This window comes from Aspergillus stella-maris (assembly GCF_047715825.1).
Source record: "Aspergillus stella-maris strain CBS 113639 unplaced genomic scaffold BDV14scaffold_3, whole genome shotgun sequence".
Lineage (NCBI taxonomy): Eukaryota > Fungi > Ascomycota > Eurotiomycetes > Eurotiales > Aspergillaceae > Aspergillus > Aspergillus stella-maris.
This window is the reverse complement of record NW_027396797.1, coordinates 423,897-438,081: the sequence shown is the minus strand read 5'-3', so window position 1 is coordinate 438,081 and position 14,185 is coordinate 423,897. Positions and strand designations below refer to the sequence as shown.

General features: G+C 53.5%; 4 protein-coding genes across 4 annotated transcripts; 2 read left to right on the top strand and 2 right to left on the bottom strand.

Annotated features, from left to right (window-relative positions):
• Positions 1-132: 132 nt before the first annotated feature.
• On the bottom strand, positions 133-2,598 carry BDV14DRAFT_65951 (uncharacterized protein). The gene is made up of 2 exons (XM_073777244.1): positions 596-2,598; positions 133-540 (listed from the first exon to the last, which is right to left on the bottom strand). Exons 1-2 carry the CDS (start codon positions 2,458-2,460, stop codon positions 171-173), a joined length of 2,235 nt encoding a protein of 744 aa, XP_073632926.1. The 5' UTR covers positions 2,461-2,598; the 3' UTR covers positions 133-170.
• An 835-nt stretch (positions 2,599-3,433) lies between these two features.
• Positions 3,434-4,828, top strand: BDV14DRAFT_195499 (RPAP1-like protein; the record flags this gene model as incomplete). The annotated part of the gene is made up of 1 exon (XM_073772238.1): positions 3,434-4,828. The coding sequence occupies one exon, from the start codon at positions 3,434-3,436 to the stop codon at positions 4,826-4,828; it is 1,395 nt and encodes a 464-aa protein (XP_073632925.1).
• Positions 4,782-10,909, bottom strand: BDV14DRAFT_163880 (anaphase promoting complex subunit 1). Its single transcript, XM_073767109.1, has one exon. It carries the CDS (start codon positions 10,810-10,812, stop codon positions 5,128-5,130), a length of 5,685 nt encoding a protein of 1,894 aa, XP_073632924.1. The 5' UTR covers positions 10,813-10,909; the 3' UTR covers positions 4,782-5,127.
• Positions 10,910-11,642: 733 nt separating this feature from the next.
• Positions 11,643-14,171, top strand: BDV14DRAFT_163878 (uncharacterized protein). Its single transcript, XM_073767108.1, has 2 exons — positions 11,643-11,880; positions 11,937-14,171. The coding sequence occupies exons 1-2, from the start codon at positions 11,822-11,824 to the stop codon at positions 13,771-13,773; spliced, it is 1,896 nt and encodes a 631-aa protein (XP_073632923.1). The 5' UTR covers positions 11,643-11,821; the 3' UTR covers positions 13,774-14,171.
• The last annotated feature ends 14 nt before the right edge of the window (positions 14,172-14,185 follow it).

The window sequence follows — 14,185 nt, the reverse complement described above, 5'->3', positions numbered from 1 at the left end:
AAGAGAAAAAATAGGCCGGGAAGATGACCGCGTCTTTGATCGCCCGCCCCGTACGCCTGCAGTGCGCGGCTGATTTGAAGAAAATTCATGCATAATGCAAGGAACGCAGACCCTGTAGTCGGACTGGACTCGATTGACAAAAGACGCGTAAAAAAGGATGATTTAGACGCTTATCGCATGGCAATCTCTGGCCCTCCAGCTGCCATTGTGTTCATTCCAGGGGGAGCAGGTGCAAGGCTAGGTCGAGGTGCCAATTCCACCATTGCTGCTTTGGCTCCTCGAGTGCTGCTGGAACCACCACGGCCGGCACCACCGCCTCCTCGTCCTGACGATGTAGGACCTTTGTCACCATCCACTTTCCTCGCGCGAGGTCGGCGGTTGATATTACCTCCTCGGGATCCGGGACCGCGGACAGGAAGGCCAGTTTCTTGTGAGATCGGGATTGCAGCAGCTAGTGGTAATTGTGCGTGACTTGTAGCAGCACCGCGGCCGCGTCCACCGCGTCCTCGTCCTCGGCCTCGCTTGATCGTACCGTCCGCCCTGCATCAAGTACTTTAGTGTAATGTTAAGTGAATAGAGTAAGATTGAAATATACCGTTCAACCTGCACCTTGTCCCCTTCAGGCACAAGGGGACCACTGTACACAAAGAACCCGTCTTTACTAGCAGCAGCCTGTTCCTGCCAGACCATTTCACTATCGTCAACGAAGGGGTCGTCTCGGTCATAGTCTTCGTTCTTCTTTCTGCGCTTTTTTGGCTCCTCAGCTTGCGCGGCAGCACTCATCCCGCCATCACCATCAACCTCGCTGTCGCGGTCAGCTTCCAGGCTGAGGTCTTCGTCTGCGCTTTCTCCAGCGGAGATTCCGCGCGCTAGTTTATCATTCCGCTCGAGAGCAGCGCCGGCCGCGGCGACAGCAGCCATGCGTTCCTTGTGAGCTGCTAATCGGGGATGCAGTGCGGCGAATCCATACTGCTCCTCGGCCAGCCGCGCAAAGTTCACAATCTTATTCGTGTTTCTCTCTAGAGGGATATGCACGACAATGTTGGGCGTCCGCTGACTTGGCTCACCAGAAGAGCTGTCTTCCCCTGGACCAAACAAAGCATTGGATATGAGGCCCGAGCCCTGAGGCAAGGCAGGAGCTTCTTTTGCTGGCTTTGAGGGCTTTGGTGACAATGGTTTTGAAGTAGAGCCCGTAGATGATTTCGACTCCTTCTTGGTTGCCTTTTCTGTGACTGCGGGGGCCGAGGGCTCGCTATCTACCTCCATTGGTATTGAGGCTGGCGGTGGTTGCACGTTATTCAACGTTGGCATGGGCTCTGGAGCAGGGTGATACATATGAGGTTGCGATGCAACTGACCGCGCGTGCATGTCATTCGAGGGCAAAGGTTGGGGTGGTCCGTAAGGAGATGGATGCGCATAGTGGGAGGGCGGCGGTACTGAGGAATGTGTTTGAGCAACGGGCGCAGCAGCCGGCGTCGAGGGGTAGCTATTAGGCCCACGACTAGGCGAGTTGTATGGATGCGGCGCATACTGAGGTGGTGATTTGTTTTGTGGAGGGCCGTCAATCAAGCTAGATATAGCGGGCGATGCACTGGCGCGGTATGGTCGCGGCGAGACTGGGCGCGCTGGAGGACTAAAGGACGGAGGAGCTGGTGCGGGAGAAGGCGCAGGTACCGATGGATTCGTGCCAAAAGCAGATCGGATCGGGTCATAATTTTGACCACTGCTCCTCTGAGGTGGAGGAGGAGCCAATGGTTGTGACTGCGGACGCGAAGGTGGTGCGGAGACCATCGTCGGGTAGGGAGGTGACGTCGTGGGCGTCGGCGCTTGTGGAGTCGGCTCGGAGGATTGAAGAATCTGCGATGCAGGATGAACAGGCCGAGATTGTGGTACCTGCTGCGATTGAGGTGGAAGCGGAGTGTGATTCGCTACCGAAGGTGCAGATGCAATTGGGGGACTGGGTTTCGGAGTAGGTACCACTGGAGCAGCAGCAACAACCGTCGCGGGCGCAGGCACTGGTGTTGAAACCGGAGCTACCGAGACCGGTTCAGGAGCAGCAGGAGTAGCAGCAGCAGGTACAGTGGCGAGGCTTTGCTGAGGCGTGGCCTCTAACTTGGCCTTTTTGCGAGGGTTCGAGGGCGTCGACTGAGGGGATGTAGGGTTGTTGTTGGTGTTGGATATAGACTTGTCTCGCGGTCGCCGAGTAGAGCGTTTCGTCTCTTTCTCCTTTTCGTTGTCCTTTTCTTTCTCCTTCAAGTTTTCCTTTTCCTTTTCTTCCTTCTTCTCTTTTGCCTTGTCTTTGTTCCTGGTGTTTGTGGCCTTTGGGGTGGTTTGGTTGCGATCGGGTTCGGCGTCGTCGTCCTTCTTTCGACGCGACCGTCTGGGGCGGGTTTGGGGTTCAGCAGGAGAGCGCGACTCTTGTTCGTCTTGAGCCGACCAGACGGGCGGCCCCGTGGACATTGTGGAAGGAAAATTAAGGAAAGTGGTTCATCGAAACGAGCGACGCGAGAAGGGCGACAGGGCGAGAGTACTGTAAGGTCGGTAGTGAGGCGGAGTGGGAGAACGGTCCTCTGTAAGTGGGTGGGAGGGCGATAGGCTGTAGCGTTGGCAGTTGTGGGGGAAAGTGATTGTTGGAGATGAAAGCGTCGTCTGATTAGATGGAAAACGACAAAAACAACGATGAAAGACGCAGAGATGGAGGCCGGGGAGGAGGGCTGATGGGGGATGGCTTGAGTGGATGAAGAAGGGGAAGAAAGAGAACACGAGGAGACGAGGAGCAAATGAGCGGCAGAAAAGGGGAACGGCCTGCCAACGAAAGCTGTTCCAGCGCTGCAATTGCCTTGCGGAAGCCACTGCGATCAGATGGAAACTTGGTCTTTGCTTGTTATATAACACGTTGGCTGTCAGGCAGCAAACACAGCTGACAATAGAACAGACGAAGGAACACAAGCGGGCTGACGTGTCTCTACCGTTGAGGTCTTTATTGCTATGGAGTTATGCTGTTGGGCCATTCTGGAAAGTAGAATCGGATATCATTTTCGTTTAGTATAGACCACCCTGGATCGCCGATGCGCCGGCTACCATCACGGCCCGGAACTCTTTGCCCGAAACGGTAAAATTGATATGATAAACCAGTCAGATATGTTATATTCTGTAGTCTAGTACAACAGTTTTATAAAACGTGAGATCTCGGATGAGAGCAGTTGAAACATGGTTGTCGAGATGCAGAATCCCGAACTTCATCAAGGCCGATCAGATGATCCCGCGCGCCATTCCTGTTCTGGGTAGCTAGTCACATGACTAACTAGTTCAAGTCTGGACTAGTGCATGATCTTTAACTTTTGAGCCGCATGACTGAGTCAGCACCCTGGCCTTGGCGTGGAACCTTGAATGCCTTCATTTTCACCTCTCCATCTTACTTGTCTGCAGCACCATGGCTTTTCACGGCGAACGATTCGAGGTCAACCTCGACTCCGACGGTGAGGACATTGTTCCAGCTATCTCTTCCACCCTCGCTATTCCCGGCGTCATTGGCGAAATCCAAGAGCGTTCCCCCGCTGCCCCTCCCGCCCCTCCAACCCTCAAGTCCGCCAGCGGTTTCCCTGCCCATAAACGTCGCGCGAGACCCTCCGCCTTCAAGCAACGACAAGCACAACCTAAAGCACCGGAAACAGGCTCGGGAAAGACGTCTAGCGACCCACAAGATGAAAAGGCGGGCATCGACGAACAGAACCGCCAGCAACTGGCTTCAATGTCCGACGCGCAATTACAACAAGAGCGCGAAGAATTAATGTCAACTATCGACCCCTCATTACTCGAACGCTTCCTCCGTCGAGCTCGTATTGATGATGATAACCCCGCGCCCTCCTCATTCACCGCTGCAACAAAAGAAGACGATAGCAAGCCTTCACCAGCGGTCGTGCCAGCACCGAACTCAGACCAAACACCAACACCAGCACAAAAGTCTACTCCCATTTCCACTCAACCCCCGAAACAAAACTCAACACCCACCCCAGACGACCGCCAACCTCCCGCAATCCCCGCAGACCTCCGCCCAGCCGCAGAATTCGCTTCTTCCTCCGTGCACTTCCCAACACCACCCCCGTCATCCTCAAACGTACCGCCATCCCTAGACCCAAACTCCGACTCCTTCCTATCAGACCTCCAAACGCACTATTTCCCCAATATAACGCACGACCCATCAAGTCTCTCCTGGCTGCAGCCACCACCCAGCGACCCGGACGACCCGGAAAGCAACCTCCCGCCCTCATCCGCATACCACCCCGGTAGTTCCGCAGAATCAATCCATCCGTCCTCTATTCGATTCTCGCTTCTCGGAACGATATTGAGTCCGTCTACTTCGCTTTCACTACCGACGAACCTAGGGCTCCATCATCACGGCGAGGATCCGCATGCGGCTGGTTATACTATCCCTGAGCTCGCGATCCTGAGTAGATCGTCGTTCCCTGCGCAACGGTGTATAGCCTGGCAAGTTCTTGGCCGAATTCTTTTCCGCCTGGGGAAGGGTCAGTTTGGCGAGAGGGGGAGTAACCTCGTTGAAGGGTTTTGGGAAGTTATTGAGAAGGAGGGTGTTGTGAGTGGGATGTTGGAGGAGGCGGGTGGCTCAAGCTCAGGCACCGGACCGTCCTTGAAGGGGAAGAAGGACGCAGCGGATGATGAGAAGAACGCATCTGGCGGAGGGAAAGCAGGTGGTGTCGGGCGGCACGCAAGTGCGGCCGCTTGGGCTGTTGAGGGGGTGTGGCTTTGGCAGATGGGTGGGAGTGGGGATAGGGGGGTACTGAAGCCTGGTGCCGTTAGGTCACAGTAGGGTGGACGTCTTCCAGAACCAGGAGCGGGACGGCTGGGAAGCGAAAAGCGTAAATAGCATTGCTAGGAGTTATACATATGCGCAAGGTATTATGACATAACGATTCATGATTGATGCAGGCTATGAAACCTACGATACTTGGAGAGGGCGTAAATAAAATCAAGGCAAAGAAAGGCATATCATGCAGCTTAGAGCCGAAGCCCTTTTGAAAACACGCTGAACGAAGCACCCCAAATGCCCACAAACTCCCTTTCCCATCATAACCTGATACATACATAAATGCTGTGAACATAAAGCAATCACCGTCTGGGAGCCCTAGGATACCCTCTCGCCCCACCATGATCCCCAATCTGCACGCCCCAAATCTTCCACCTCAGCTCTTCGACATAATCCTTTTTGAGCCAGAGCCCACCTCCGCCTCCATTGCCCGACAACGGTAAAGACGAAGCTGACTTCTGCCGACTCCTCTTCTCCTCAGCGCTCTCACCAGGGAACGACCCCTCATCAATCCAGCTAAACAGCAATCGCAATTGCCAGAGCCGATCGCGTACCTCATCAGGGTTCGCACCTCTTCCTTTTGAGGCCCGGATGACGTTTTGCACAGTTGATTCAGTGAGAAGTTTACTATCGACAGCGGACTGACGGAGCCAGGGAGCGTCGTGCGGAATTGGTGAGGGTGATGGACGAGGTCGTGTCGGGAATGAGGTTGGCAGGACGAGTTCGCGTTCGCGGGCGTCGAGGAGGCCGTGGAGAGATTGGAGCTGGAAGATCCAGTCCCAGATGCTTTGGGCGGACGGTTTGGGTGTGAATCTGTGGGACGGGTTGGAGAGAAGAGCGGTGATGTTGGGAATTGCTGATGGAGATAGGCCCTTGCCTTGGTTGGAGGCCGAGGTTGATGACGAGGGAAGGATGTCTTGCGCGCCTGAGAGCCCAGTGAGCGTGGAGCCAAAGACGGATGTGCCCGCTGGGTTGTAGGTTGCTTTCCGGCGCAGGTAAATGGACTGATCGCCTTGTTTGAATTTTCCGCGGATGCCCGAGTTGGAGTCGAAATCGAGGACCAAGGGCCAATAGTCAGGACTGAGGACCTCGACCTTGGAAATGTGACTCAAGTCGGGTAACAAGCATGGTGCAGCCAGCGTGCGCTGTTCGCCGTCAGAGCTTGTAATGCTGATGGGGATTGACACGGGTCGCCTCGAGTCGAGATCACGGGGAACAAGGCAGCGAGGTTCAGCAGCAAGAACCCATAAGTGACGGAATGCTTGCAAGTGGCATTTGTTGTCGAGCACAGTTGTCGGGAATATGGGATACAGCGAGCAAATCAGGGACGCAACGGCGAGGTCGGAGGTACCTAGCGTATAGCTTCCACCGCCAAGGAACAACAGCCCAACGGCCATGTGAGCGGCCATATGACTGCCGTACGGGGTATCAGGGTCCACGCGGCCGTGGAGAGAGCGTAGACGGCGGAACAAAGCCAGATCTCCAGTTCCTGCCATGACGGCTGCTAGAGACAATGCAACAACATCCTGACAATGACGCACTGAGTTCCTTGCCAATTTGCCATCGTAATTCCCGGCAGGAAGGCGAGATATGCGGATGAGTTGGTCAAGATATGAGAGGAGGATGTCGCGTACATCTGGTTTGGCCGAGCCAGAGTACCGAAGACCAAGGGCGAAGCAAAGACCAGCGATAATATTGAAGAAGGGCATGTCATTACTCTTGAGGCGACGCACGCCGGTCAAGCGATAGCGGCGGCGATAAACCTCTGGGAGACTCTCGATAAACCATTCATCATTTGGCTGGATGCTATCCCACATGATGACATGCCGTGCGAGAGTGCGAAGGAGGAATAGGTCTGGCCGCACGTAGTCAAAGCGAACCGTTGTGTCAGGAATATCAATCTTGTGCGCCAGGGTTTCATCGTTGGTCTTCATAAAAATGATTGCTAGAGCAATGGTGGCTCCTGCGGTTGCTCGATCGAGGACATGGGCCAGATCAACGTTCTTCGTGCCCACGGCGACAGCGAGTAACCTCTCGACTATGTGCATGTCCCGCATGCCTTTGAGGTCTTTGCCTTTGCCCAGGTTGATTAATCCCAGCGAGAATCCTGCAGCTAGTCGGTAGCCTTCGTCACGCAGATCGTCATGAGTCGCAGTACCCTCCTCTGCCTCTGCATTCTCAATCTCCGAGAGCATAACTTCACTCATTCTTCGGTGTTGAGAGTTGCAGTATAGCAGACCAATGCCCATAATACCTGCAGTCTGAGTCAAGGGCGACAAGTTGAGTTCAGCCGCACCCATAGGAAGCATTCTTGTGACATGGACGGATAACAGGCGAGTAATGGGTGTATCCATTGTTCCTATATAGGACGCAGACAGACCGAGCAATAGGCCGATTGAAGTCATGGTATGCTTGGGGGTGAGATACTTGAAGGCCACCCATTTAGCCAGCGAACGTAGATGTCCGTTGAGACCCAGTGCCAGAAGGAAGCCAGCATGTCGGTTTGTCAATTCCTGTGGCTTGTTGAAAAGAATCCAAGAAGTGTCGATTCCTTTGGAGTTCTTCGAAATAGCAAGACCGGTGGAGACACCGTTGTGGAAGAACGCCCAGCAAAGCTTCTCCTCGCTAAATGAAGCTCGATCAGCACTAATTGTCACGTTCGAAGGCTTCATCACGCATTGCAGTGAGAACGACGGAATGGGAAGCTTCTCAGTCAGTAGAGGCAGTCGGCCATTGAAGGCTAGCATGGCTCGTCCAGTTGGAATTGAAAGCGTTCGCAGAGTAACTAATTGTACCACTTCCTTCTGTGCCTCAAGCAAATCGGAGTCGGTCCACTCGGGCTCTGGAGTACACTCTGCCGAAGGAGCCTTGGTTTGATTTAGTAATCGTGCAGCTTCAATAAAGCGCTTGTCATCACGGAAGATTAGCTTTGTGATTGAGAAGCGGTCAGCTTCGGCAGAGGCTTCAAAGGAGTTGATCGAATCGGTCTCAAGGGCTGAATTTCCGATGTGGTGAAAGTCGCGCATAGCATCGTGAGAAATGGCAGGCATAGATGGTGGCGGAGGTCGGGAGGTATTCAGGTGGCTCATAGAGATGCTTAGGTCGTCTCGATCGATCAATCCCAAGAGAGACGGGCTCCACAACGTCGAAGCATGTATTTGTGACTGGAGTATAGCTTCGTATAATGGTGTGCTCACGCCTTCCGGCAAAGTCTCAATGACATTGCGAGTCAACCCCCAGTGATGAAGGAGTTCGATGCGTTCTAGAACAGTCGTGCAATTGCGCATTTGATCAACAAAGCCATCGAGGGATAGCGTCCTCGGTGTTAATGTATAACACCACTGCCACAGTTTTCCCCGTCTTGGGTACTCCTCGGAATGGACAAGATTGAGCAAGCTCCAGAAAGTCCTGGGCTCTCCGCTCCACGCCTTTGCTAAGAAAGCGAAGATCGAAGGAGGTGCAAGCGGCTCACCAGGAACCTCGCCCACTGTCATCCGAGAATCATCAAATTGCCAGCGGTTGATGCTTGCAATCTCCTGACCATAGTAGGAATCATCAGCTCCATTCCAGGAAGGCCATCCCAACCACCCACCAATCTGGGCTAGCACTGGGGCGAGGAGACCAAGACATTTATGTGACTGCTCGTCGTCACATGCTGACAGCTTTTGTTCCTCTCGCAGTAGATGCAGAGCTACAAGGATAGTGCATATCGCAGTGTATGGAGAATGTTCGCTGCCAGACAGCGCCGTGCGGAGATGGCCATCCGCTCCAAACGCTGCAATACCTGGTGGCGTTTGTAGGAACTCTCTGGTCAGCGCAACGCATCGGATAAGATAGGTGTTCCTTCGGCATGTTGAGCGAGTGGAAGGAGGAGGATCTGTCTTTGAGGGCTTTCTTCTGTGACCTGTAACAGTGCTCTCATCTTCGGCATCTTGTTCGACAATCCAACCCCAGGAACTGGTATTCATCCATGGAGCCACAACACCTGCTGAGCCTGACTCTTGCTCAAGCATTGATTCCCAGCTTTCTGTGTCGACATAGCTGCCACTGCTGGACCTTAATAGACCCCTCTTCTTGCGGGTCTGCCTATCGGCGTTGCCGGTTTGTTCGATTTCGATAAAGGGAATGGCGAGTGAGAAGAGAGCAACTACTAGAGCAGTCCACTCGAGATCATTCTCGCTGTTCTCTCGCTCCTGGAGCCATTTCGTGATATCCCACCAACCGACTAGGAGCGCATGGGCAACATTATCGGCAAAATAACCAGCAAGAGCGAATCTGCAGACATTGAATGCCTTTCGTACCAGGACATTGGCCGGCTCCATTCGAATCTGAAGCTTGTGCCTTCGCTTTGCAGAGTCCACGACGTCAAATTTGCCATCGACAGCGGGATGATCTAGACCAACAATTGTGACCGAAGAATCAGTCATGACACGCTTCATACCACCTTCCCGAGGAAGACTTGCGGTCATGATGGAAGCAAGCGCATCGGTTTCATGTAACAGAAACTTTGAAGGCAGATCAATGGGCATAGAGTCGTTCCACGGCGTCTGCAGGTGGAGGATATTGCCAGTATCAGTAGCGCTGAGGGTGACCACCCGGGACAGTCCGCCGTCGATAATCTTAGATACATCTAATATACCCTGGAAATGTTGGATCCGAGTTGCCTGAACAAGTAGAGCACGCTCATCAGTGCTTGACTTTTTTGACCTTTTCGAGAAAACTTTGTCTTTTGCTGGTATTTTGACGCTCTCTGCCCGTATGTTGACAACAGTCATCGACTTTGCCTCTTGATCCACAACGTAAAGGTTCATTGTAGTCAGGTCTCCTTTCTGCGCAGACGCATTGTCAGTTGGGCATACAGTGACCACCTTTAAGTTCTTCGATGGTTTCAGCTTCGAAGGTGTGAGGAAGCTGCCAGAGAACCGCGAAGAAAATGTTTCCACTTTTGATAAAAGAACTTCTTCTGGAAGGCCTGACGCTGATTCTTTGAGGTCCATATTCTCGATTCCTTCAAACAGGTTGTCGTTGTTCAACTCTTCAAGAAGTTTGTCCACTGGAGCGTCCACAAAGCTACCGGCAGTACTGTAGATAGAGCCAGCAGCTGGAGGCAAAGAAGCCCTTGGGTTGAATCCAAAGCTCGCCCGGGTGCTACCAGCTCCTATCGACTGTCGTAACCCTCCTGGGTGAACCGAACTTGATTGACTTCCGGTTGCAAGATCATTGAAAGTAATTCTGTCTTGACTTGTCGCCAGATCAGTGCGAGCGATCATTGAGCTCACTCGCCTAGAGGTTTTCGAGGGAACGCCGATGTCTCCAAAGTCCTGCCCAAGCTTAGAGGCAAAGTCATCCTCTTCGTCTTCAGGCTTTCCATCGGTAGAAAACTGGGAATGAGACATGACAGACGCGTTCCAGTTCTCAACCCGGGGACCAAAGCTTTCTCTTGGGCCCGGAGGGCGCGCGCCAGGTGTAGTTGTTCCTGTAGTCATCCCGAAGTGCGAACTGCGTCTCTTCGATCGAGTGCCCCCGGTCTCGCGACGCCTTCTCTTAGAGGACGGGTTAGTCTCATCCTCTCGATAACGTGCCGTCCAAAGTGTGTACAGCCCCGTAGTCATGTTGACAGTAAGCACTAGTATGAGTGGATTCTTCGCATTGGCTCGATACGCTCCTGATATTTCATCTCTGGGCGAGACGTAGATAATCTCATCTGTTGGGTCTAGAACATCAAAACCAGAAGGTCTGCTTGAGAGACTCGACTGTAACAACCGAGAAGCCTGGTTTGACACGACAAGACCCATCTCAGAATGAGGATCCATCAGGGAGAACACCCTAGGCAGGTCCGCACGCTTGGTTGCTCGTGACTTCCAGCCGGGGCTTTGAGTCGGAATTGTGCTCATTGACGGCCGTTGTGTCTTGCCAGATGGATATTCAAGGGATTGAGAAGTGCGAAAGTCTTGTGAGAAAGATAAGAATGAGTTTGGCGGTGCCATCGGGTGTGCAGTGGTACTTTCTTCGGCAACTTTTCGCTGGAAGAGTAGACCGCGAGGTGTAGCAAACACCGACTCAACTTCGAAGGGTAGAGGAACGACATGACTGTTGCCCTCCAAGAAGTAGATATGTGCTTGTGATTTGAGCACGGCGACAAGTGCTCGTGAAGAGTCCTTGCCGAATCCCCTGTCCCTCAGCTTCGGATCCGCGCCCTCTGTTGACTGTGTACCTGTTTGGCTTGCATGGCCGTCGGACTTCGAGGTTGCGGTAGATGAAGACTTGTCGCTAGTTCGCTTGATTTTTCCGACAGAGAAGTTCGTCAACAGGGCATGCTTGATATCCTCCTTCTCCAGATCCAGTCGAAAGACCCTCTTAATGACACCTGCTCGAGACCAAACAACGCAGCTCTTCGTCCACACCAACTCATCCTCCACAGGGCCGCCGGGACCGGTATCAACAGACGTCGTCCATGAGTATAGATTTCCCGACGGATCGGGGGGTAGGAGGTCCTCCGCGACGAGAAAGGGAATGGCCGAGGATTCGTGCAGGCCGAGTGACCGGACTGTAGACATTATCGCGCGGCTCGTTAGGTATAGCGGGGAGCAGAGGGACGGGCAGCAGACGCCATTGTCGGGTTGCACAGAGCAGTTGGAAGGAGTTGGATTTAGTGGAAGCTGCAGTGCCGACGGTTAGCAGCAGAAAAGGTCGGAAACGAGGTGGAAGTTAAGTTGGACTGGAAAGCTGGACTGAGCAGTGCTTGGGCTCTGGAAGGGACGCGGCGGACGCGGACGGAAATAACAAAGCTCAGCGGCCGCTTTTTTCTCTCCGCAACAACTCCCAACTCTTCTCCCTCTTATCCTCTACTCACCTTCCGCGCTTCTTCTCCTTCAATACAAGCCCCAGCTCTCTATTCAAATCAATCGCCCTTGATCATACTTTCGATCCCACCTGTTACTCTGTTGAGCTCGAGCGTCTGAGCTCTTACGAGCCAGGACCCTGATCACCAACACAATGCCATCCTTTCCCTCTCGGCCGCTCGTCAGAGCTAGGGATGATGGCTTACAGCTCAGGTATACTCTCTAATTCGCGACTTTCTCTCACCTCTGCTGACTCGTCTTGCAATTAGCTACCAGCTTCCTCACCGTGTTTACACCGCTCAAGGCTACCCGGTAACCGCACCCAACGGCTCTTCCGTCGTTGTCTACGGCTACGAGGACGGACTAAAGGTTATCTGGAGAGGAGGTCGCCCATACGCGAAAGTACAGCCGCAGCCCGAGAAACAGCCAGAGCCGAAGCCCAAGAAGCCCAGCCAAGATGAGGCGATCATGATTATCGACTCTTCCGATGACGAGGACATGGCGGATGCGCAGAAAGATGAGAAGCTGGAGGAGCCACAATATCAGTTTGAGGAGGAGGACACCGAAGTCGACCCTGCCCACCCCTACGAGAGCGTTCTGCGACAGATCGATATACCCCTTGGAAGCCGAGTCGTCGATCTTGCTATTCCTCGCGTCCTTCCTGAGCATGCGCGCTCGCACCTCGACCCGTTTCCCACAATCTTGGACAAATGTATTGTTGTCTCGGCAGTATGCGCTGACTATTCTACACGAGTTGTCACACTACCCTTGGCTCCTCCGCACCCAATCCAAATCGACCCGGCCAGCTGGAATATCCAGACTTTCACAATCAGTGGGGGCGTGTTACACCAAGAGGTTCCACGAGGAGTGAGCCTTTCCTTCACCTACCGGGAAAGTGACCAGCAGTCCCAAGGACGATGGGACCTTCTGGTTGCGACTCACTCGGCAGAATCATCTGGCCTTCTTCTCATTCATCGCATTCCAATCGCAGAAGACGGCCATCTAGAGGCGGAAGACATTGAATCGAAGCGGCGGTATCTCCCGGCGCCAGCTCAAAACATCGCCTTCAACCCTTCGAGCTACCCGGCTGCGCGACACTCGACGCTGCTGGTTTCATTCCACGCCGGCTGCGTCAAGGTGTACTCGTGCTTTTCTACCAAACCGTCCAAGTCGTCACGAAGGGCTGGGGCGCAAAATGACTATGAGACGTCAGAGACGGAAGGAAAGTGGTTAATCAGTCTCTATGCCGGTTTTGAAGAGTCACGGCGCAAGACCATTACCAGTGCCGAATGGGTGCTTGGTGGCAGAGCGATTTTGGTGCTCATGGCAGATGGTGATTGGGGAGTTTGGGATATTGAAGGAGCCGGTCCCGGTACAGCAAAGGGTCCTCTGCAACGGCAATCTAGCGTTCAAGGAGTTTCTGGTGGCGCGCTGACTGCTTTCTCCGTCAGCGGACGTATCCTCAGCTTGGGAGGAAAGTCTGAGAGCAGCGGGCCAGCCGTCGAACACCGTCCAAGATTTGCTCCAATGACGCCTTCAACTAAGCGTATGCGTGAGACTACTTTGCTGAAAGGGGCCGCATCTGCGGCGACATCCTCGTCGCTGTATGGTGGAATCTCCGTGTACCAGACGAATAGCTCGTCCGACGCCCTTCCAGATGAGTCTGTACTCATCCGTCATGGTAACCACAGCGCTGTGATTCCCAGTCTTCTGACTCTCTGGCGAAGCGCCGTTAAATCGACAGGAACATTAGACGCATCGAACCGCTGCCGCGTGACTCCAATTCAAGACATCGCATTGATGGGAGAGCCATTGAGGGGTTTGGGCCATATTCCTGCGGCTTCTCGTGAATCTCGCGCCGAAGACTCTACATTTGATACCATTGTGATGGCCGAGCACCGCATTCTCATTCTCGCGCCGAAACTTACAGAACCTGAGGCGGCGCCCGTCACTTGCGCGTCTGTTAGTGAAGCACCCAACCTCGAGTCAGACCAGCTACGCCTGCACCGCGGTGAGCTCGACGTCGACGGAATGGATAGGTTACTAAGTGGGATGGCCGGTGGGCGCATGGGAAGTCCCATCAAGCGGACGCGCATTTTCACATAGTACGCTGCACTAATTGGGATAGATACCCGCATGACGAACACTTGATACATTGCTACATCATTTCTGATCTTTTCAACATCTCTTTCATGATGGATTTACATTCGCGCTGTAAGGTGGAGCGCAAGGCGAGGATCATGCCTTGAAATGCCAGATGGTATAAGCTCTGTATCGGCTGCGATATATTGATGGGAACGCAAGAACATATAAGATGCGTTCCGCCCATACACCGCTGCTCTCTTTGCAAGAAGGGATAGGCAATTGTGTGGACATTCTTGTAGACAATTACGGAGTATAGTGTGCTAGTTACGTAGGTGCTGTTAGGGAAGGAACGGGTTACCTGGGTTGGAAATATATCATCCACCCCACCCAACTCTTCTTCAACCATTTGCCCCTCTGCATCAACATCACTACA

Coding starts and splice junctions, on each gene's coding strand:
- BDV14DRAFT_65951 (XM_073777244.1), bottom strand. CDS start 2,460: ATGTCCACGGGGCCGCCCGTCTGGTCGGCTCAAGACGAACAAGAGTCG. Junction 541..595: donor GACAAGGTGCAGGTTGAACG/GTATATTTCAAT, acceptor TACTTGATGCAG/GGCGGACGGTACGATCAAGC.
- BDV14DRAFT_163880 (XM_073767109.1), bottom strand. CDS start 10,812: ATGGCACCGCCAAACTCATTCTTATCTTTCTCACAAGACTTTCGCACT.
- BDV14DRAFT_163878 (XM_073767108.1), top strand. CDS start 11,822: ATGCCATCCTTTCCCTCTCGGCCGCTCGTCAGAGCTAGGGATGATGGC. Junction 11,881..11,936: donor GATGATGGCTTACAGCTCAG/GTATACTCTCTA, acceptor TCTTGCAATTAG/CTACCAGCTTCCTCACCGTG.